Source organism: Dryobates pubescens, chromosome 8 (genome assembly GCF_014839835.1).
Source record: "Dryobates pubescens isolate bDryPub1 chromosome 8, bDryPub1.pri, whole genome shotgun sequence".
Classification (NCBI taxonomy): domain Eukaryota; kingdom Metazoa; phylum Chordata; class Aves; order Piciformes; family Picidae; genus Dryobates; species Dryobates pubescens.
Genome location: NC_071619.1, coordinates 7,310,498 through 7,334,615, shown reverse-complemented (window position 1 = coordinate 7,334,615; position 24,118 = coordinate 7,310,498). Strand labels below are relative to the sequence as shown.

The window sequence follows — 24,118 nt, the reverse complement described above, 5'->3', positions numbered from 1 at the left end:
AAGATTTTCATGGTTTAATTTCAGAAACTGCCTGGAGTAAGGCAAAGTTGGTGAGGGGTTTGGAACACAAGCCCTATGAGGAGAGGCTGAGGGAGCTGGGATTGCTTAGCCTGGAGAAAAGGAGACTCAGGGGTGACCTTATTGCTCTCTACAACTACCTGAAGGGAGGTTGTAGACAGACAATGTTGGTCTCTTCTCCCAGGCAGCCAGTACCAGAACAAGAGTACACAGTCTCAGGCTGCACCAGGGGAGGTTTAGGTTAGATGTTAGGAAGAAGTTCTATACAGAAATAGTGATTGCACTTTGGAATGGGCTGCCTGGGGAGGTGGTGGAGTCGTCATCATTGGAGGTTTTCAGGAAGAGACTTGATGGGGTGCTTGGTGCCGTGGGTTAGTTGTTTGGGTGGTGTTGGATTGGTTGATGGGTTGGATGCGATGATCTTGAAGGTCTCTTCCAACCTGGTCTATTCTATTCTATTCTATTCTATTCTATTCTATTCTAAAGCTAGCAAATGAATTACTTTAGATTATTAAAAAAAACAAACAACAAAACACAAAACACCACCACAAAAAACCCCACACTTGTTAAATGTCATATTAGCAAACAGTTTAATTTATTAAAATGACTCCAGTATACCTCTGTGCTTCTACAACAGACACAGCATTACACATAACAGGTAACATGTGGTACATTCTCAAGGAAGCAGTATCAGCCTCATTAGCAGAGAAACAACAGCTACAGCATCATATTTCACCTCCCAGCTCAATCACCTTCTACGTGATGATTCTGATACTTCTCCGTGGAGCAGGCAGTCAGCTGAACACAAGTGTGTGATATGCTTCCTAAGCAAAGACAGGTGAATAAAGCCCTATACTGTGAAAGAGAAGGCAGGTGTGCCTCTGGTGTCAGTGGGAGTAGAAAGTAAGTGTATTAACAGGTTTATAATCCCTGGGGGCAGGCTTGGGTAGAGGTGGTGGCACAGGAAGTGGAATTCTACATTTTAATCACTCTGAAAACGTGAGACCTACAGGAAGCATGTGGGAAGATTAAGTTTCTCGTATCATGAAAGACCCTGGCCTAAAAAGACTTTCACACCTGAGTAAAATGCTCATAAGACTCATGTCAGTCTTTGTAAGAGAAGAGTCTTAAAATACACCTGTGGTAATTCAAGGCCAGTCCTTCCTTGTTTACTGGTTAACTTTACTGAAATTAACCTGGCATTCCGTCAGCACAGGTAACACGAGAGGTTAAGATAATCAGAAGACACTGGAGGTATAAATACAGTGCAAAAGTGTTGGGTTGACTGTTACAGCCTGATAATGTTATATTCTGTGCTTTATTTTCAGGGCCCAGCATCGTTACCATGTGTTTAGGACACACACACTTGCATGTAGATACACAGAGACACGCTTGCTGCAGAATGCAAAAGCTTCCAGGGCCATACGACTCACGGTGCTGAATCAAACCAGTTTTAGAGGTGCCTCCTCCCTCTTGCATACTAAATGGAATCATTAATGTGTCTTCACATGCATTAATACCCTACCCACGCACTGCCTCATATTAACCAGTTTTATTTTCTTCATTCTTTTAACATAAGACGTGAATATTCTTAGTTGTAACTCCTAGCCAGAACACTCCCAGCCACCACAGCACTCCTGGGTTTTGTGGTAACCAATACATCAGTTGGCAGAACACTCCAAATAAAATGACTCAAGTTTTTTGTTTGTTTTTGCTTCATATTGCTTCATTTTAAAGAATCTATTTATGTACAATCTTTGCTGTTAGTACACTTCAGAGCTACTGAAATGCAGTAAACTGTAAGAGCTCATTATTTAGAAGCACCTCATCTTTTTTTCCTGTTTTTGACATTAAATGGAAGCCATCAGCAACAACCATTGTATGAAACATTCATTAGGTTAACAAACAGTGCATGTTAGTAGTATGAGATGAAACTGTATTTCTAAATAGCCAGTAGACTTCACAAAAATTATGTGTGATGCAGTCGTGACCCTGCTGAGACAGCAGCAGGACATAAAACCAGAAGTGACTCTAGGGTCAGTTTCTATCCATATTAATGCAGCTTTGGTTCAGAAAGTCTTTTAAGTGTTGTAGAGCACCTGGTTTAGTGACAGAACACATGCGTCTCACAGTGCTAACAGGATCATATTAATCAACTATAAACTGCAGCTTCCCAATACTCATAGCATTTGATAAAAAAGGTACAGAAAGAGTCTGGTTGACAAACGTGCAGTACAAATGCAAGCTCCTTGGCCACAAACTCAGATCTGATGCATCAGTTTTGTGCTGGCATTAACAGTGCAAGTGCTGAGATTCAAGTATGCTTTCCCGGATTTATGTTAAGCAAAGAGAGGCTGCATGATGAAGGCTGGGGGGAGCTTTCTGCTCGCAAGGCCAGGATGCAAGGATCAAGAGTAGTGTTGAAATGTTTGATTTCCCTCACGGAGAAGGCAATCAAAACGAGATAAAGCACGTTTCACAAGCAAACCAGCTTCACATACCACCGAGTTATTGCTTCAGCTAGATCAGCTGTACTAAAACACAGGACCACAGGTTGCAATCGAACCTCTGCTCACATGAAGAGAAGATGAAATCTACAGTGCAAGTACTCCATGCAAAAGGATCAGATTGCAAGACCAGAGTCCTGATCCATAGGACAGAATTTATTCATCATTCAGTTTTGTCTATCAATTAATTTTGTTTTCTTAAGTCAGTTAGATTGGAGTCAAATGTACACCGCTCATGATGTTTCTGTCTTCCTAGAGGTTAGTACTTCATGCCAGTTTAGATCTGCTCAACAAGAGAATGCAATATGAACACTTGCTTCCAAGGAACTGCAGAAATTATTGCTGAAATTTTTAGGGCCAAAATTAATTTATTATTATTTTTTTCCCCATAAAATCAAGTTTTTACTCCATAAAAAAAAAAAAAAAAAGGACATTCTATTATGAAACAAACCAAAACAAAACCCACCCAAACAACAACAAAAAACCCCACCAAACCACACAACAAAGAACCAAACTTAATAGGTTGTTGTTGTTGTTGTTTTTTTTCAATTAAATAATAATCTAAGCTTTTACAAGCTATTCACATTCAGGCAACTGTCTCCTGACTTTCACCTGGCTGAATGGCAGACACCATAATGAACACAAGAACGCTCCTCTGACGCTCTTCGTGACAGCAGAGATCAGTGCAAATTACCACTGCACCACACAGCTGCAACAGTGCAAGGCGTGCCTGCTGACCTTGCTCACAATCACCTGCTACATGATCATCATTCTCAGATGTCTGTGTTACTCTCATTAGAATTTTGGCATTTATGTTAACAATTGTGAAAAACTATGGCTTCATCCACGAAGTATCTATCATGTGTAAGCAAAATTTTTTCATCTTTTATTTAAAACAATGAAAGTGAAGTGGAATCAGAGTTACTGTTTTATGCCATAAGCTGTGTTGCCACTAAATTCAAGATCTCAGGGTTAGCTACAGATCACTGATGTATGGATTTGTGCATCTGTTACAGTCCTTAAAAGTATATTCAAAATGTAACACTGATAAAACTTCATTCTGAATTTTAAACCTAATTCTAAGAGTTCCTCTTATTTTTTGCAAGGTGTTTGATTACTCGTATCCAAAGCGTCATCTGAGTATCACTGTATTACAACAGGATTGGGACTTAAGAAACCCATAAATGCATACATAAGAAGGCACTTGTCTTCCAGTAGTTCAAGTCAGAGAAGGCCTTACACAGACAGTGGCACCTTACGCTTTGAAGGATTAGCAAACGTCCCCAGGCTTTGACACGGTCTCAAAGCCTGTCTTCACGTCCACGGACAAAGGTGCTGTATGTGGTTTATATTACCATGAAGCTCATGACGAATTCCAGTAGTCTCTGCCTGTTGCGCTGAGGTAGGAACATAGTGCTCAGTTCCAAAATGGTGTCTTGTCTTTGTTTTGTCTGATTGAAAACCTAGAGCACAACATGTCAACATGTTAAAGGAACCTCCTTGCTTTTGTGATTGAGACTTCATCTCCCATATTAAATTTGCCCTCATTTACTTTTTTTTCTTTTCATAGAATCACAGAATGGTCTGGGTTGGAAGGGACCTCTGAAGGTCATCTAGTCCAACCCTCTCTGCAGTCAGAAGGGACATCCTCAACTAGATCAGGCTGCCCAGAGCCCTGTCGAGCCTCACTTTGAATATCTCCAGAGATGGGGCCCCAACCACTCCCTGGGCAACCTGTTCCAGTGTTCCATTACCCTTACGGTAAAGAACTTGTTCCTACCATCCTCTTGAAGGCTTAGATGGCAATGCCTGTAGCTATTAGAATTCATTCAGTGTTGAAGCCCTTCAAGTGGCACAGAAGAAGAGAAACTGAGAAATAAGCAGTGTGTATGATGAACAGCCTACTCCTAACAGTGAGGAATAAACCCCACATCTGAACTGCAAGTACAAGCACTTTGAAAACAAGAATTCAGATGCTTTGCTCTGAATAGATACTCAATAGATGCCACATAGTTCCACTTTTTCAATGGCAAAATCAACTAGAATTAACAGTATGGATTTGATATGTGCTTTCTTTATAGTTCTTACTGTCCCTAAGAAGAGGTCTTTGCTATAAAAGCTTCTCCACAGGCTAACTATTTTTAGATTACTTAATACTCCAAAATCCTTACCTAGCAATACTTGGCCTAAATGCTGATGTTTTCAAAATCATAATGCTAAATCCCATCTGGCATTCAGGAAGCCACAACGCTCCCATGAAAGAAAAACTCTTATTCTGCACAATCTGGATAGGTGATTCAGATTTCAAAATGCTCATGGTTAAACTGCAAAACTGATTCTTTGTTTTAAGGAGCATTTGCATCCTCACAGTGGACACTGAAGGTCTATTAGACTTAAGCAGGTCTTCAAAATTAAATTTGAGCTGTTGCTAAGCATAGAAGATGCTCTCAGTCTTTCAGCATGGTCACTAATATCCAATAAGGACATGGAGTAGAGCAGAGGAATTTCATTTGGACTTGATGATCTTTAAGGTCTCTTCCAACCTTGGTGTTCCTGTGATTCTGTGTGTGATTCTGAAAAACAATGTCTAGTCACCTTGTGCTCACCTAGACAGGTTTTCTCAGGGGCAAGAAGTGCCCTGATCTGCAATGTGTGCTCTTCTCCTACAGCCCTGAGCCTTAAGGAAAGCAAAATGCTCAAAACTCACAAAACTTTTGCAGGTACAGTCACAGATTCTTAACTGACACTCGAGATGTTCCCTGAATTGTCAAAACTGTGCTCATTAAAATGAAACTTAACAATCTCCAGCTTTGATCAGCAAATACTTACCCCAATGTCCTTAAAGACTTTCACTGCGTTTTTCACATGACTGTAGGTAGCACTCTCAGCTGCGAGAAAACAACACAGAACAGATATAAACAATCTGCCATTGACTTTGAGCTACCTTGTGCTAGGAGGAATAGTTCCAAAATTAGTTTAACATACCATAAACAGCAACATTCTTCTCTGTCCTGCTTATTAAGTGCCTGTGTAACTTCTGAAGGTATTCAGACTCTGAAACAGGACCACTAAAATTGTGCACAAAGATGACAGCAGAGCTGTATGCCTCCAGTAAAGGTCCCAATAACCTCTGCAGGAAAGTGATATACTGCTGATGCTCTTGAGACTGGCTCACCTGAAAAAGGGAAACAAGAACTGAAGCAACAGAGACCACTGCAAACAAGAAATGACCTGCAACACAGCATGTGACAAAACAGCAGCCAAAATAACTCTCAGTACAAAAAAGGAGTGTGGGGGCACAACATGTATGAAAATCTAGCCAAAAAGCAGATTAGTAGGAGGGACAAAATAGACACTGCACATCACAGATGAATGCTACTTGTTCTCTCCTCCATGATTTAATAACTATTTTCCTAAAATAAACTGAAAAACTTTAGGCTGTTCTGCAGCCAACAGAATGGCTGCCAAACATTTACACAGATGGACGTAAGTTTCCAAGCATTAGCAAGATGCTCTGAAGTTCTGTGTGTGTGTCAGCCCTGAGAGAAAACTGGTGATGTCCAAAATCAACATGATCAATCTGTGAGGTGAAATTTAGGCTGAAAATAAATACCAGCCAGATGTGCCCCTTTTAGAGTGTACACTCTCAGTCAAGAATAAAACATATAGACACTAAGATATTTGAGCCTTTCTCAGTTTTCATGGCACTAACCATTGTCCTTCCACTTTCCTGAAGGATTATTTGATGTGTCCTCAGCTCTCCGCTGCAAAGGGACTTTTTACTAGGGCTTGCAGTGACATGATGAGGGACAATGGCTTAGAGCTGGAAGAGGAGAGATTTAGACTGGAGATTAGGAAGAAATTCTTTACAGTGAGAGTGGTGAGACACTGGAACAGGTTGCCCAGGGAGGATGTGGATGTACCCTCCCTGGAGATGTTTAAGGCCAGGTTGGACAAGATCTTGAGCAACCTGGTCTAGTGGAAGGTGTCTCTGCCCATGGCAAGGGGGTTGGAACGAGATGACCTTTAAGGACCCTTCCAACCTAAACCATTCTATGTGTCTATGAAATAAAGTTGTTTTACTGACTGTAGTAAAATACACCAGACTAACATCATGAACCAGTGGGAAAAAAACCCTATCATTACCCCTTTCAAGCTAGCTGAGTACTTTGTACCTCTTGCAACGGCCTTCAACACTACTAGCCTTAAGATGACATTACCTTCAGGTAGCAATCTCTCTGCTCTTCTCCAAAATCACTGTCTTCATCTTCCTCATCACTTCTCCAGGATAACGGCTCAGGGAGTTTTTTATCCCATTGCTGTTCTGTAAGACCTGGGCTAACATCCTCCTGTTCATCCTGCTTAAATTTGAAAGACAAAGTGGTAAATATGTAAAAAATCCAAATCCAGGCAACCAGTAGGTTCATTCTGTAATCTCATTTGGCTTAATCAATCCATCCATTAACCAATATTTGTTGAACACAGAGATCACTATGTGTAAGGAGTAGTTCTTAGTTTTTGAAGAAGGCAGCAGAGGAAAAGAACTGGGTTTTTTTTAAAGCATGAGTCAATCAATTAATGAGAGATTTATCAAATTTCCATGGAAGCAGTAAACTGACATAATTTGAAGGGGCAGAAGCTAGCTACCCTGCTTAGAGAACAGGTTGCAAAAACACTTCCAGCCTCTCTGAAGTCGTGAAACGAAAACTGCTTCCAGTGTTTGCACTGCTTATGCAAATTCTTATCATTTCAGAAGCAGTAAGAAGGTACAGAGGTTATTTAAGAAATTTCCTGAGGGTATATAGCTCCATTTTTAAGCCTTCAAATGTTGCATGGGTGGTGCATATCAGACAACACAGACAAGTATTTATGTACTGCCTAGTAGTTACCTACATCCCAGCTATAAAAAGTAAAGTATCAGCTTAGCAAGCAAACCTGAGAGAAGGACCCTCAAGAGAGGCTTCATGCTTGGGTAGACAGTGGTGTACATCTACTGCTCTCCACACTTATTTTACCTATTTTATTCAGGTCCCTGCCTAATCCTTATTCAATTAGCATTTATTTTTAGATTGATCTAATGATGATTATAATCCAATAAATGACATGGCACTTCTTTATAAAAAGCAAGCAGTAGTAACTGCAGAGAAGGAGAGGGTTTACTATCCAGGGGTATCACGTAAATAGCACCTGTGGTTATGTGTATTAAAAATGCAAGCAGTAAAATTAGAGTGGGATGGTGGTCATTAATGAATACAGGAAGGACATGGACATCTTGGGAGTGGGTCTGCAGGAAGGCCACAAAAATGATCAGAGGGTTGGAGCACCTCTACTATGAGGACAGGCTGAGGGAGCTGGGGGTGTTCAGCCTGGAGAAGAGGAGGCTCTGGGGAGACCTGATAGGCACCTGCAGTACCTGAGGGGGGCCTACAGGAAGGATTGAGAGAGACTGTTTACAAAGGCCTGCAGGGACAAGATGAGGGCTAATGGCTTCAAACTAGAAAAGGGCAGATTTAGATTGGATATCAAGAATAAGTTCTTTACTATGAGGGTGGTAGAACAGCGGAACAGGTTGCCCAAGGAGGTGGTTGAGGCCCCTTCCCTGGAGACATTCAAGGTGAGGCTCAACGAGGCCCTGGACAGCCTGATCTAGTGGGGATGTCCCTGCTGACTGCAGGGAGGTCGCACTGGATGACCTTTGAAGGTCCCTTCTGGCCTGGACAGTTCTATGATTCTATGAAATAGACAAGAAGCAGCTTTAGCCTCTTTGAAACTGGATTGCTGCAAGAAGAAAGCAGCCAAATATGTAACTCCTTTTCATTGTGCTCCTTACATTTTGTTGCTTCCTCCTGGGCACCATGGTTTGTTTACTGTGCACACACACACACACAAAAAAAAAAAAAGCTTGGGAAACAAAACTATGTTGAGTCAGCTGCCCCCTGGTCTGCAGGTTTCTTTACACAATATGCCTCTGGCAGACTGCAGCACACAGCAACTCCACTACATCCCTGATACTGTGAGTTGTGCTGGCAGAAGAGGTTTACAATAATTTTGTGATCAATGAGAAGGAACCAAAGAATGACAAAAGATCTGGACTACTGACTCCTGTAGAGTATAAAACAAACATTCAGGCAGCTATGCTACAATTTAAAATAGATCCTCACTTTACAAGGCAGTAAAAATAAGTCTTCCTTAGTAGGTTTAATGATACAATGAGATTGCATACAGTCATTCACAGCACCTCTGGACGACTATACACAAACATCTGATGCTTTCAAAGGTAGAAATGAAGTAGTATCAGTCCTGGACCTAGTTGTTACAAACTTTCAGTAACAGTATATATTCAGAACAAGACTCCCAGCTAAGGATAAACTACCTACTACTGAAGCCAAGGACAGGAAACAAATCTCATTCAGTATCTCCACTGCCTTACCTCAGCCACCAGAAGGATGCCGTATTGTATCAGCCTTTCCACAGATTCATGGCAAACTTGATATATCAACTGGCAAGGCTGCACAACATAAAAGAAATAGACAGAAAAAAAATCATATCTTTACAGCAACACCAATTCCCTTTTGAGTTTGAATGTTTTAAATACAGCACTATTATTCCTTTTAAGCAAGTTAGTAAACTTTTAATACCATAACCCTAAAGCACCACTCATGTTTACCCTGGCAGACATTAGAAATTACAGTGGAATAGAATATTTAAAATTGGTCAAGTGTTTTGAGGAAATATATTACTACACTGAGAGTTAAACACACTAAATATTCTTCCCTTTCAGAATAGAATAGAATTAACTAGGTTGGAAAAGACCTTTGAGATCATCGAGTCCAACCAATCAGCCAACACCATCAAATGAACTAAACCATGGCACCAAGGGCCTCATCCAGTTTCTTCTTAAACACCTCCAGTGATGGTGACTCCACCGCCCCCCTGGGCAGCACTTTCCAATGTCCAATCAGTCTTTCTGTGAAGAACTTCTTCCTAACATCCAGCCTAAACCTCCCCTGGCACAGCTTGAGACTGTGTCCTCCTGTTCTATCAGTGGTCTAATTAAATGTTTGGGTTAACAAGTCTGGAATAAAATGATTATAAAACTGAAATCATTGAGATTTGTGACAGTGATTTTTTTTTTACTGTAAAGGAAAGCACACTTTCAAGAAATTCTGTGTTTTGCAACTGAATTAAAACACCCAACCTCTTTGACATTGCTCATAATCATGTAAGATATATTTTCTAATTAAAAATAATCATAAATTCAAAATGCACATCTGGCCAATGAAATTCATTTGGAACAATCTCTTCTTTTTTTGCTTTTTACACCCAGCTGTGGATTTGTTTATATTTCTCCACTCTTCTGCTCGAGAATCTGCAGGTAGCTTTTAAAGGCCATAGCCTGAAACTGCCACAATTATTAATTCTGAAAGCAGATGGATAAGGTTATTAAAGAACTCCACCATATGACCTACATTAGTGCCCAGACAAAAATACTGGATTTGGGTTATGCTTCTATCTTACAAATGCACAAGGCACAATGTGTACAAACTTAAGAACTGATTCAAGAACCTGTAGAATTCCATGTAACTTCTAAACTTGAGGGGAGAAAAAAAATATGTAGCACTTAACATTGCAAGTATATAGAGTCTTAAGTATGCAGTGTCTGGAAACTGAGATAGAATCATAGAATCAACCAGGTTGGAAAAGACCTGAGAGATCCTCAAGTCTAACCTATTACCTAATACCTAACACCTCATGACTACCTAAACCATAGCTTCAAGTGCCAGGTCCAATCCTTTTTTGAACACCTCCAGGGATGGTGATTCCACCACCTCCCTGGGCAGCCCATTCCAACAGCCAATTACTCTTTCTGTTAAGAACTTTCTCCTTCCCTTGAGCCTAAACTTCCTCTGGCACAGCTTGAGACTGTGTCCTCTTGTTCTGTTGCTGGTTGCCTGGGAGAAGAGACCAACACCCACCTGTCTACAACCTCCTTTTAGGCAGTTGTAGAGAGCAATGATAACATCATTGCTCTTCAGTGCTTTGTAACAAAACAAAAACCAAAGTCATGCCATGTTTAATATTGCCACTAAGTCCAAGGTGTGGCACACTGTGACTATTGCACTCCTACACAAATTAAGAATACCTTTAGAACCTGGAGCCTGAGTTCCCAGTGTAATGTCAATCATCTATGCAAACTCTTGCAAGTTGGGTACTTTCAAAGGCTTGCATTTGTTTAAGTAAAAAAAGTAATATTGAAATAGTTTGGGCAGGATGCAGATAGTTGTGCTGGTTTAATGACAGAAGTGACACAAAATCTGTTTGAAAGCATTGAGAAGCTCAGCTTCAAGTTAGGGAAGCTGACAGAGAAAGCAGCTTTTCTTTCTCAGGAAAGGCCTAAAACCAGCACGGCAGAAATGCATCGCGCACGTATTTAGCGTGCACCCCTGAAACCAGATCAACTCTTGTCTCACCTTGTCAAGGAAACAAGGTAGCAACAGGAGTTTGGCAAGGGAATTCACATGTGATCTTAGGCCAGACATCTCTTGGATGATCTGATTATCCTCAATCTCTTGATACCCATTACCCTCAGACTGTACTTACAGAACTGTGACTTACAGATTTACAGACTGTATCAGAACTGTGACACTTAAGAAAGCATCAATTAATTTTGAAGTGATACACACTGTTACACACAGAACAAAAACCTGAATCATAGACAGTTAATGCAATTACTTACCAAAGACACAGTAAATTCATTAGAAAGCAAGTAACACAAGCTGGCAGCTTTTCGGACCAGGTGCTCTTGGCTTATCAAACTGGGAGAAACACCATTGGTACCACTTCTGTACCTCCTGCTCTGAATTGCATGAAGGCTGCAGGCTACAGCAGAAACAAACAGAGACAAAATTTATTATTTCCAAAGAGTTTTAGAGTAAACAAAATTCAGAAATTTTGTTTTGTCTATTTCTAGGCTTAAAAGCAGTCAAATATTCCATTCAATTGAAGACTAAAGACAAGAGTTCATCAATATTTTGTTTCTGACCAATAGATGACAGATGAACCCAAAATCTCATTAAAACATTGCTGATGAAAGCAGAGTTTTGCCATGTTGGCTCAAAACTCTGATATTGCCTTGCCTATGGCAGTGACCAAAGCACTTTAAAATTGTTTTTGTTAGGGTAAACAGAGGCTGAAGCAGGGACAGAAGAAATATATTGAAGGAAATTACACCGAATACTGATGGCTTTTTGTGCAGATACTTTGATTTCACACATTGGACACAGTCTCAAACTGCATCAGGGGAGGTTTAGGCTCCAGGTGAGGACAAAGTTCTTCACAGAGAGATTGTTAGCCATTGGAATGGGCTGCCCAGGGAGGCTGTGGAGTCACCATCCCTGGAGGTGTTCAAGAGGAGATTGAACGTGGCACTTGGTGCCATGGTTTAGTAGTCATGAGGTGCTGGGTGGCAGGTTGGACTTGATGATCTCTTAGGTCTTTTCCAACCTTATTGATTCTATGGATTCTATGAATTACAAATCCCAAAACATACCAATAATGGCCTCTTTAATGAATACATGGAACACTCCATTGCTGTAGAAGTTGAGTTCAAAGACGGCAGGTATCGTTGTGCTGGGAGTGATGAAGAACTCGTTGTTGCGGCTAGTGTTTGTGATGTTCACACAGTTCCCCAACAAGTGGATGGCATGCATGACAACATCATCTGAATTCCCTGAAAACCCCAAGTCAAAGTCACGGGCTAAAACCTCCTCCTTCATGGAGAAGAAATCTTCTACCAATCTAGAAAGATCAGTTCCCTGGAAATAAAAGCAGAATCACAGTGTGAAACAAGTTTTCTGCACCATCTAGCTGTGTATATAGCAAACACATAAACAGAACACTCATGGTCAGTAACCCAGTGCACAACAGCCATGTTAGAAGAAAGTCCTATTCACTGAGATTTTCCTGTAATACTCCACAGGTACATACAACTATATTTTCAAGCCATGAAGCTATTTGAGTATGCAAGTATTATATTTGCTTCTTGGTTTATTTCACAACCTGCAGAAACCTGAGCTGTTCTTCAAGAACATGTTAAGAGATATTTCCCTTACCTATGCTATAAAATGAATGATCAGTTATCTGAGAATACTGTCATTAACAGAACTGTTCAACTGGTTGGAGACATGAGGAACTCAAGGCCAATGGCATCCTGGCCTGGATCAGGAATAGTGTGGCCAGCAGGAGCAGGGAAGTCATTCTGCTCCTGTGCTCAGCACTGGTCAGGCCACAACTTGAGGACTGTGTCCAGTTCTGGGCCCCTCAGTTTAAAAGGGACATTGAGACACTTGAACGTGTCCAGAGAAGGGCAACAAGGCTGGGGAGAGGCCTTGAGCACAGCCCTATGAGGAGAGGCTGAGGGAGCTGGGATTGTTTACCCTGGAGAAGAGGAGGCTCAGGGGTGACCTCATTGCTCTCTACAACTACCTGAAAGGTAGTTGTAGCCAGGAAGGGGTTGGTCTCTTCTCCCAGGCAACCAGCACCAGAACAAGGGGACACAGTCTCAAGCTGCACCAGGGGAAGTTTAGGCTGGAGGTGAGGAGAAAGTTCTTCACCGAGAGAGTCATTCGTCATTGGAATGGGCTGCCCAGGGAGGTGGTGGAGTCACCATCCCTGGAGGTGTTCAAGAGGGGATTGGACGTGGCACTTGGTGCCATGGTCTCATCATGAGGCCTGTGGTGACAGGTTGGACTTGATGATCTTTGAGGTCTCTTACAACCTTAGTGATACTGTGATACTAACTGAAATACTAGGACTCAGACTAACTGAAGTCCACTTGAATTTAAATACAGCTTTCTTCTTTTATTAGTATCACGCAATGGTAAACTGCATACTGGTTTTTTAATTAACCAAGGCCAAAGCAGCCTGGAAGCCTTACCTGCCTGTGTCTGTACAGCAGCAAACAGGCAACGATGTGGGTAGACATCACAGCACAGGACTTGTTAGCAGCTAGAGGTAAACAAGATAAACTTGTCACGCACCTCAGAAGTTCAGAACACCATTACAAGTGAAAGAGCACTCATTATTTACAAAAATAAACAGTGATAGTGACACAGAACTGCATATTCTGAACAAAACACAAAGTGCATTGTGTCTCTACATTAACAACATTAACCAAATTGAACTTGAACTAAGAAGGGCGAGTAAAGTTTAAATGTTTACTAAGCTAAGCACCATTTGGTATGCATCTCTTATGCCACAAACCACAGATCTACTGACTGAAGCCTGCACTGCATAAGCTATAAAACCTGGCTACACTGGTCCATGCAGCTTGGTGAGTTCATGCAAGCACGATTTGAAATAACAAATGCTGTTAAGACACTACAATAACTTCATATATGAAGTGGCAAGAAATCAGTGTATCAACACAACAGTCGCACACTTCAAGGTACAGAAAGTTCAGTATATTAGTGCAAGGAATACAGAAGTTAACAAAACAAACAGAATACAAAGCTTATCCTTAACCAGAAGGAGTTTAATTAAACTTCAAAGGGGAGGGAAGAGAGACAAAGAAATCAGCATTTGCCAAGAGAGGATGTGAAGTCATGAAATGATCACCTCAATGGAGAGATCTGGGACGTGTGACATCACCAAAGAGCAAGTTAGTTCATGCAGTCAGCAAACAAAACAGGTACTTGACAGTGATACTGTAACACTTACTAAACAAAATATGCTCAGCCAAGTTGGCTATCAGCTCTCTTCTGAAGGGCTCACTGGTGATATCCCTGGAGTTGGGCAGTGAGGCCTCTGTACCTTCATCCACAGTATCATTAGGTCTGCATACAGAATAAAAATTCACATTACAACATTTAGATTTTGATCAAAATGCAAAATAACCTAGACTGATTTGTTTGGTTGGTTTATACATTGACTGAACTATAATGAAAAAAACCCACTATGCAGCCTGGCAAGGGCACAAAAAAAGTGATGCATAACAAACTCCACAAAAAATGTAATAGCTATTAAATTTCCAGATTACTTTGTCACACTAAATGATAATCATAAGACCACTAAAGAAAAATTTCAGCGTTGTCCTATAGTTATTCATGACTTTTGACTTTAGATCATTTGCACTCCAATGCTCTTTTCTCTTCAATGAATATGGACAACAGCAGATTAAGCAAATCTGCCTAAAAGGCAGTTACCTGCCCAGCCTCTTTACAAGCTAGAAATGATCTTCTGTACAGACCTATAACTTGCTAAAGATAAATGACTGACTTTGCCTCTACTAGGACCACACAGGTTTGTACAAGTCCAGCAAAGATCTCAGCTAAAATGAGTATCTGTGTAACAAATGTAGATCCAGCCCTCAAGCACAGTTTTGCAGTTCTAAGTGACCCTCACCTCCTTTAGCAAGGGGCACTCCCTTCCAAGCCCTATTTGCTTTAGAATTACACCAAAACCCACCTGAAATATTTCTAAGCTTTAAAACCAAATCCTTTTTTTTTTTTTTTCCATTCTTGTTTCCCTAAGTTATTCCATAAACTTTAAAGTTACACCAACCAAGGTCACTGAAATTTGAAAAAGGGGAGGGAAAAAATTGAAAAAGGGAAAAAATAACAGAGCTGCCCAGAAAGAATGCAACTCTCATCACAAACCGCACAGTTACAACTGTCAAGAGTTTTCAGGTTTTCTATACACAATTAGATTACTCTTGGGGAGTTCAAGCCCTGCTCAGAACGTACACAAAGTAACACCAAAACAAACCCAGGCCCATCCTCCCTAACATCAAAAAACAGTATCTCTACCTTGATGGAAGTATAGCTGGTAACAAAGCTTGTTCCAAAGAACGTGGAGCAGGCACAGGCTTTTGGCTTTGGCTGTTTACATATTCCTGTTAAGAGGAAATTTGTTATTTTTTTTTGTACTTCTGTTCAACTGGTGATGTCATTACATGAAAATGGCAAGCATTTAAAACTGTAACTATGATTACAAATAGCTCACACTAACAGAGTAGCAAGAAGGTCACAGAAATTCAAACCTTTCAACAGTTTATTTGCGTGTGATTTTGGTTTATGAAAAGGTAAACTTTCCACAGCAAGGAATCTGTACTCCATGAAAAACACTGCAACAAAAACAATACATAGCCCCTTAGCACTCTGCTGGGAACAGCTCCTTGGAGACCAGCTACCCCATGATTAAATTAATGAGAACTGCCTTCATTAACATGACTGAGAGCAAAGTCTAATACTTATTCAGAACCAACATGGTGACTAATTATTGCTGGCTGCTGCCAGGATAGGAAACTTCTCCATCGGTAAACAAACACCAGGGTAGAAATTCCAGTTGCAAGGCCCCTCACGGTGTCACAAACTAAAGCACCCAGGAAGCAGGCAGGGTGCCTCATGCTTGGAATTCCTGCATTCTGAATTTCTCAAAAGCCAGACATCTCTCTTACACGTTAGCATTTACATTGTTCAGTTTTCAGGACGCTGTGTTCTCTAAGTTTCTACAAAGGCTGATGTGGGAAACTAAAGAGCCACTTAACCTGCTGGTCAGGAAAAGAGTTCCCTCCAAGGAAAGCTGCTTAAAAGACTTTCACAGCCAGCTCACTCTCTTCTCCTTCTAAGCCTGTGCTCACAGAATTGCAGATGCCCAAAAGTAACCCACAAAGCTCATCTCCTTTAGAAAAAATCTGCAGGGATGTAACTACAGCAATTTAAAGATCCAACATCCATTTTAAAATACTTACACATCTGTGAATCTTGGTTAAAGCATACTTAAACCATTTATGTCATTTATTGCCCCCTCTGGAGTACAAAAATGATTATAAATACAAATGAGACCTGACAGAGGTTCCTAGGAAGGTATAGTGTGATTAGCATTTCACTAGATTAAGAGAGCAGATAACCTTCTTTTCCTTATACTGATCCAAGAACAATTGTTACCTCCCTACCAAGAATAGCCCAAGCCTTCTCCTTTGCAACTGAGTTAATATTTTTCCCTACTATGCCAATTATAATGCAGTGTAGACGGTCACAATAATTTCATGTTGTGGTAATTGAACCCTCCAAAGCTCTCCAACCTCCTGCTTTACTGAGAGAAGTAGGGCAGAAAGAAGAACACCTAATTAATTTGAATAATGTTCTAGGAGGTTGTTGTTACAGTAGTTAATCTTATTAAAGTCACACTTGAAAATAAGATACACTGTAGCAGAACATGGCTTCGTGAAATGCACTAAGCTAAGCACAGTAGTAGGTTCTGCAAGCACATCAGAGAAAATCTAAGTGAAGGCAGATACTACTACACCAGCCCATTCCCTGAGATACTACACAACACTATTTGGTGAACTAGTGTCGGCAACAGTTGTAAAGTAGGTCTTTTAAAGACTATGCAGCTTTTTATGGCGTGTTATCCATACTTTTATAGCTACTAATTAGCTTAGCAATTCTAAAACTCCAGTGAGATAAATGTTCTTCCTCAACCACAGCGTTAAGTCTTTTAATTGCAAACTGGAGAACAGTATTCAGTTTCCTTCAACTCCAAATAGTTCTGCAACATAATTATTATTACATGCTACAAGGACCATTCTAAAGATTGCTTGTTGAAACAATCCAAAACAAAGAAGCCCAGCAAGAATACTTACCCTTTGCATCACCTCTGAGACTATTTCAGCTTAATGTAACTGTGTCCTAAGACAACAGGTATACTTTTGTCCCACCAGGACGGGCTTCACTAGATGGTGTGAGGTAATAGGTTGGATTGGATGATCTCGAAGGTCTTTTTCAACCTGGTTAATTCCATTCTGTTCTATTCTGAATTGGAATTAGAATTAGAATTTACCAGGTTGGAAAAGATCTTTGAGATCATGAAAGCCAACCTATCATCCAACACTGTTTAGTCAACTATACCATGGCACCAAGCGCCCTATCCAGTCTCTTCCTGAACACCTCCAATGATAGTGACTCCACCACCACCCTGGGCAGCCCATTCCAATGACCAATCACTCTTTCTATGAAGAACTTCTTCCTAAAATCCAGCCTAAACCTCCCCTGGCACAGTTTGAGACTGTGCCCTCTTGTTCTGTCACAGGTTGCCTAGAAGAGACCAACCCCCACCTGGCTACAACCTCCCTTCAGGTAGTTGTAGAGAGCAATAAGGTCTCCTCTGAGCCTCCTCTTCTCCACACTAAGCAACCCCAGCTCCCTCAGCCTCTCCTCATAGAGCTTGTGCTCCAAACCAGCTTAGTTGCCCTTTTCTGGACATGTTCCAGCAACTCAACATCTTTCCTATTCTATTCTATTCTATTCTATGCTATGCTATGCTATGCTATGCTATGCTATGCTATAGTGGTAGTGATAATCCACAAAGAGCAAAATCAATGTGTCCCACTACTGAAACATCAAAAAATATCAAATTTTGAAATGATCTTCAAAATACCCAACTTACTTTTAAGGAAAATGGTTGTGCAAAGTCCACTCTGACACAACCATAATTCTTCCGCAGCATTCTGAAGACTCCTCTAGCTATACCCCAGAGACTTTCATTCTTCTTAGGCTTACCCTGGAAAACACAGATGGCTGCTTAGCACTTTTTTTTCAATTTGCAGTGAAAAATTACAGTATCACAGTATCACCAAGGTTGGAAGAGACCTCAAAGATCATCAAGTCCAACCTGTCATCACAGACCTCATGACTAGACCATGGCACCAAGTGTTATGCTTAAACTTACAAGTTATGCTTAAACTTAAAGCGCATGCCACAGCAGACAAAACAAGGATTTGGAGGCACCTTTTACCTTTGATTTGTTGTGTCACGCATTTGCATTCAGAAGTATGTCACCCATACCTTAGCACTCCCTGTCAGAGAGGTTTTGTGATTCATAGTTCTGCGCTCTTCCAACACTAACACCCAAGTACAAGGGACAGAGGACAACTAGTGCAGCATTTAGCCATGCAACACATTTCCCTGCACATCAACAGAAAATCCCCTAGGCAAAACCAGTTGTAAAATCGTTCTCACCAGCTGTTCACTGTTATAGTGACCTTCAATTATGCGATCATAGGAGATTCCCACAGGTATAATTAGGACGTCGGGAGTAGCATTGGAGAAGAGAGCATCCACCACCACGGATAAAAGGCCTGCTTTAGCTCCAGATGTCTTTCCACTTCGAGACCGTGTGCCTTCCAAGAATATTTCTAGAAACTGCTGCTGTTTCAGCAATTCTTCTATGTGCTGAATACAAAAAGATGGGAAAAAGAAGGAAAAATGAAACAGTTACACTGGTAAAGTCACATTGGGAACATATTTTCAGTATCCATTTCCTTTGAAAAACACTGGAGGATTACGATTTAGCATGAATACTTGTGGAAAAAACAAATGCAATAATTAATGCTTGACATTAACCCAGACCAGACTGCAACTGAGCTTGCATGAATATAGAAGCAGTATTAATGCCATTTGTTCAAGAACAGCATGTTTAGCAACAGTTGATCTAGCCAATTTGCATACAACTCTCCTTCTGCTTACCCAGGACAACCCATCTTCCAAGATGCAAATACAGCTATTACACTGAATGGCACAAAGTATTACATCAGGCCATCATAGAATCATAGAATCAATAATGTTGGAAAAGACCTGAGAGATCATCCAGTCCAACCTATCACCCAACACCTCATGACTAACTAAACCATGCTACATCCAATTCTCTTCTGAACACCTCCAGGGACAGTGACTCCACCACCTCCCTGGGCAGCCCATTCCAATGGCAAATAACACATTCTGTGAAGAACTTTCTCTTCATCTCAAGCCTAAACTTCCCCTGGCACAGCTTGAGACTGTGTCCTCTTGTTCTGCCACTGGCTGCCTGGGAGAAGAGACCTGTCTACAACCTCCCTTCAGGTAGCCATAGACAGCAATAAGGTCTGTCCTGAGTCTCCTCTCCAGGCTAAACAATCCCAGCTCCCTCAGCTGCTCCTCACAGGGCTTGTGCTCCAGACCCCTCCCCAGCCTTGCTGCCCTTCTCTGGACATGTTTGAGCAACTCAACATTTTTCTTAAACTGACGGGCCCAGAACTGGACCCAGCATGAAGCATGGAAGCTAAGATGAATTCAAAACAGCACACCCAGACCAACAGAACTCACTTTCCCACTTACCACCTGACTAAAATACTAGAGAGATAAGAAATACATACCACGTGGAGCAAAGCTCTGTAGAGGAAGTCCTTACGACCATCAGGAGTCTGATCCAACCTCCGCCGAATGAAAAATCCTCCCAGCTTGCGGATCAGTGTGCTACATAGTGAAGAAGAATTGTACTCATTGCTTTTACTTGGCAGAAAAATACTCCACAGCTCCCAGAACACAACAGGAACTAAAATTACTTAAAATTCTCTGAGACTAAAATGTTTTACACTACTTGCACATGATAGGACCATACAAGTATTACTCTAACTTTAGAAACAGGCTTCTCTGTGCTGTCTTACTCCATTTCACTCTCTTGACAGACCACTTTCTGTCTGTAATAAACCACCTTGACCAGGAGACTATTGTACACTGAGCTGAGCTGGCCCAAGTCTGTGCTGTGCTGCACATGTAGCACAGCCTTTGTGCCCATGTTGTGCTACACATAGCCCTGCATAATCAGCTCAGTCAACTAAGCAGGCAGCTCTCACTCAGCACCAGCAATTATGCCACTTGCATGGCTTTGCCTTTATCTAAGTGTAGCAAGAAGTTCTCATGGGAATATCCTTTCTGCTTGAGAGAAGAAATGATGAATTGAGTTGGTTTTTTGTACAAAAATCCTGTATTAGCTCAAATGATCAAAATGGGATAACACTTTCTGCAGGCAGAAAGGGTTATGCACAGCACACTCTGCATGAATCACAGGCCTGCTGGAGGCTGCACAACTTGGGATTCCCAGTGTCTAAAGACATTGCCAAGGCTAGTATCTCTTTCTTTATACTGCTAGGCCTAATAGCATTTTAGCCAATGCTTTGTAGAGTCTGAATGCCTCTTAGTGGGATCATCAGTGACCAGCACCTACTGGTGCAAAACACCCTCTAAGTCAAGGTGTCTTCCTTCTTTCCTCGTTGTTTCCTGCAATATGTCCCCAAATCCTGCCTCACTGGCAAAGTGCTACCTAAAAGACCATAGGCTCTTCACCACCACAAATATAATTTAAACAGAGACCAAGTGGAATACTTTCCCCCAAAGAATTATTCACTCAGTGCTGTTTCTGCCCATTGGCCAGCTCATTAAACTTCATGACGAAGAGTTGTTCATTCACACACTTTTTCACATACTTACCTTTCCTTAGTCACCTACCCACTCTGACACTCCTAGAAGAGAGGAGTATCCTTCCTTACCCTACTTAGGCTATTAAAGAGCTTCTCAGAAGGATTTTGATATGCTCTCTCTGAGCATGTAATAGGAACTAAAGAAGTTCTACAAGCTGGTGCAATAATACTCAGATTATCTTACACCTGGAAAGAAGATATATTGCGCAATAGGTAGCACAATCCCTTCCCCCTCACTCCCCCATCAACAATTTTTTTCAAATAAGAGGTTATTACCTGAAGATGGGGATGTTGAGATTGTTCCCTGCAGCAATGTAGGGTGCTTTGATGTTATGGCAGAAAAGAATGAATGTAAGGAGCAGGTAATCTATGTGGGATTTGTGAACGGGTAAGAAGATAAGAGGCAAATTCATCTGACGGGGAAAAAAAGATAGAAGGCAGTTGGTAAAAGATGCAGAGTATTATTTCTTTTCTACAATCCACCTCTGAGATTGCTAGCATCATATTAGCAGAACTGATGGTATTTTCCAGTTACCATCACCCAGTTTGTTTACTTCTGATTTTCATTCAACCATGACAATAAGATAAAAGTCAACTGCATGTCTTAATTTTCATTTTTCAGTTGTATGCATTATGTTACCAATGATTAATACACCCAGTTCCTCCAGACCCACAGTACTGAGACAACAATCAATTAAAGGGATGTGGTTAAATCATCAGTGTCACCAATGTACTGCTCTTTCTCTCTATTAGGCTCCCAAAACATTGGAATCAAAAGATAGTAGAAAGTTTTAGGAACCTTTTTGTTTGTTTCATTTATCTACTCCATCTTTCTAAGACAAACCCTGCAAAAAGAATCAGCTCCCTGGAGTGCAAAGAAAATGGTACAACTGAGGAGTTATTTTGATAAATGTGAAAAAATATCAAAAGACTGGAAACAGATTGCTAGGAAGTAGTAGGAAAAGTTTACTTCTTAAAAAGATTTTTCTTCCAAATTAAGGTGAGGGTGAAGAATCCTAATTAGACCTACGATTTATTACTGGCTGCGTCAGCACAACAAAAGAAATCATGCTGGACAAAGCTTATCCAAGATAATCATTCAGCCTGACAGTTAAACTTTGATTCTGAAACAAAGGTGAAATCAGAGTTCACATAGAGTTTTAGGTTATACAACTGAAAGAGCACTGTATTTATTTAAAAGCACTATTTCACAGACATGGGACAGTTCTGTCTACAATCTGATTATCACATCGACTTAGAACTCTCTTAAAAAGAGAAAGATTTGAAAATATTAATAGAAACTACATCAGAAATCTACCTTAGTAAATTCTTTCCCACATTCCCTTACCTCTGTTGCTGCTTTCACCATTTCTATTTGACCTCTATGGATCTGAATATTCCAGAAAAAGCTGTTGAACAGCTTCAGTAATACCCAGCCAGTCAACCTGAGGGAAGAACAAACAAACTCAAAAAGTTTAATTCATCTTCTGCTTCTATTTTACATTGTTTCTGTATATTACTAAAGGCAAAGCCATAAAATTTGATTACATAGAATACACAGAATAAACCAGGTTGGAAGAGACCTTCAAGATCATCGTGTCCAACCCATCAACCAATCCAACACCACCTAAACAACTAACCCATGGCACCAAGCACCCCATCAAGTCTCCTCCTGAACACCTCCAATGACGGCGACTCCACCACCTCCCCAGGCAGCCCATTCCAATGGGCAATCACTCTCTCTGTATAGAACTTTTTCCTAACATCCAACCTAAACCTCCCCTGGCACAGCCTGAGACTGTGTCCTCTTGTTCTGGTACTGGCTGCCTGGGAGAAGAGACCAACATCCGTCTGTCTACATACATTACTTCCTATTAAAACAAAATGACAGTAAAACAAAACTGCTTAACAAGTTTTTGCCCATCAGCTAAGCCATGGCTAGCAACCACTTAACAGCACTGATTGAAGTATCACCAAGGTTGGAAGAGACCTCAAAGATCACATTTCAGCCTCTTGCAGTTATGACACAAAACTGAGTGTCAGCATCAGTGTGAAGGCTGTGCAAAGGGCAGAGACCACTTTACATCTGGGGCAAGTTAATGGCGGTTCTGTGTTCAACTATAATGGCTAAACTAGTTAGGCGACGTTAGGTGACAGCATGTATCTGGTCTTGTGGGACAATTTAACATAGTTACAAATAATACAGGGGGAAGGGAACTAGCAACATGACAAGAGACAAATTCATCCTTAGCAGTAAAAGTGGACATCACATCCCTCTGAGATATTTGTAACTGCAGGTTATGATAGTCGATGGCATACTAGAAAAAAGGTTTGTCACAGTCTAAGATGCTGCAGCTATCTGCTCCTCAACAAAGGATGCTAATGTTGGTCAAAGCATTAGCACAGAATCTATTTTCAGAAGAAAAATGGAAAAGAATGTATTTAATCTTATTGTAAGATTTTATCCCTTGGAAAGGCAGAGGGTTTCTGCTGCATCTGGAAATGAAGAATAACTACCGTTTCATTCATTAACACTAGAAAAGGACTTTTAATGAATAATGTATTATTTTTTACGAATAAATATTCATTACTTATGAATAATGTGTTACAAGCCCTGCTGGTATAACTTGGAGAGAGCTTGGCTGCCCTTCTACCCACTGACATCACTCATAAGATGTTTTCCTTACCTGATTAAAGCAGGTGACACATTTGCTACCATTTCCTGGAGAATTTTTCTAGCTTTTTTCTTCACTTTGTTGATAGCTTTAGGATCTGTTTGAGCAAAACCACCTGGAGCACTTGGTTCAGAAGCTTCCTCTACAATGGCCTTCTGGACTCTAACATTAAAAAGTAAAACTTATGAGACGGTCCCACAACAGGAGAGTGAAAGACACAGACTACAACTACTGGCAATTATCTATGTGTTACTACAGGAGTTAACTTGCAAGCATAAAAGAACATGCACACTGTAAGAGTGTACTCCAAATGCTTGAAATTCAACTCAGTAATGTTCTAAGGTCTCATTAATAGGTAGACAATGGATGAATGCACTCAAAGTTGACCACACAAAGCAGTGTATATGCAGTTCACAGGTACTGACATCAAGTGACTGCCAATTTTCAGAAAGGGTTAATAAGGTTAAAAATGCAGAAAGAACAGCTGAAATCTCCTCTTTGTTAATGCTTTCTTTTTCCTACCATGGCAATTTCACTTGCCTCCTTAGAGAGAATTATTGCAGTTGCTATTTTGCACTTTTAAGATACCTTCCCCTTTGAATTCCCAGTTTTACAAAATCTGA

General features: G+C 40.8%; 1 protein-coding gene across 2 annotated transcripts in view; it reads right to left on the bottom strand.

Annotated features, from left to right (window-relative positions):
* Positions 1-587: 587 nt before the first annotated feature.
* GPAM (glycerol-3-phosphate acyltransferase, mitochondrial) overlaps positions 588-24,118 on the bottom strand; it is a 33,653-nt gene continuing 10,122 nt past the window's right edge. The window contains exons 7-22 of one of the 2 annotated variants that reach the window (XM_054163515.1): positions 23,508-23,657; positions 22,169-22,265; positions 21,097-21,233; positions 19,717-19,816; positions 18,545-18,757; positions 17,973-18,086; positions 15,332-15,417; positions 14,244-14,359; positions 13,462-13,532; positions 12,076-12,340; positions 11,263-11,405; positions 8,956-9,033; positions 6,746-6,886; positions 5,511-5,700; positions 5,355-5,413; positions 588-3,988 (exon numbers count right to left, since the gene is read on the bottom strand). In XM_054163515.1, coding sequence (XP_054019490.1) covers positions 3,872-3,988; positions 5,355-5,413; positions 5,511-5,700; positions 6,746-6,886; positions 8,956-9,033; positions 11,263-11,405; positions 12,076-12,340; positions 13,462-13,532; positions 14,244-14,359; positions 15,332-15,417; positions 17,973-18,086; positions 18,545-18,757; positions 19,717-19,816; positions 21,097-21,233; positions 22,169-22,265; positions 23,508-23,657 — 2,077 coding nt within the window. In that variant the 3' untranslated portion in view covers positions 588-3,871. The remainder of the gene's footprint in view (positions 3,989-5,354; positions 5,414-5,510; positions 5,701-6,745; positions 6,887-8,955; positions 9,034-11,262; positions 11,406-12,075; positions 12,341-13,461; positions 13,533-14,243; positions 14,360-15,331; positions 15,418-17,972; positions 18,087-18,544; positions 18,758-19,716; positions 19,817-21,096; positions 21,234-22,168; positions 22,266-23,507; positions 23,658-24,118) is intronic. The other variant, XM_054163517.1, reaches the window with a different exon arrangement.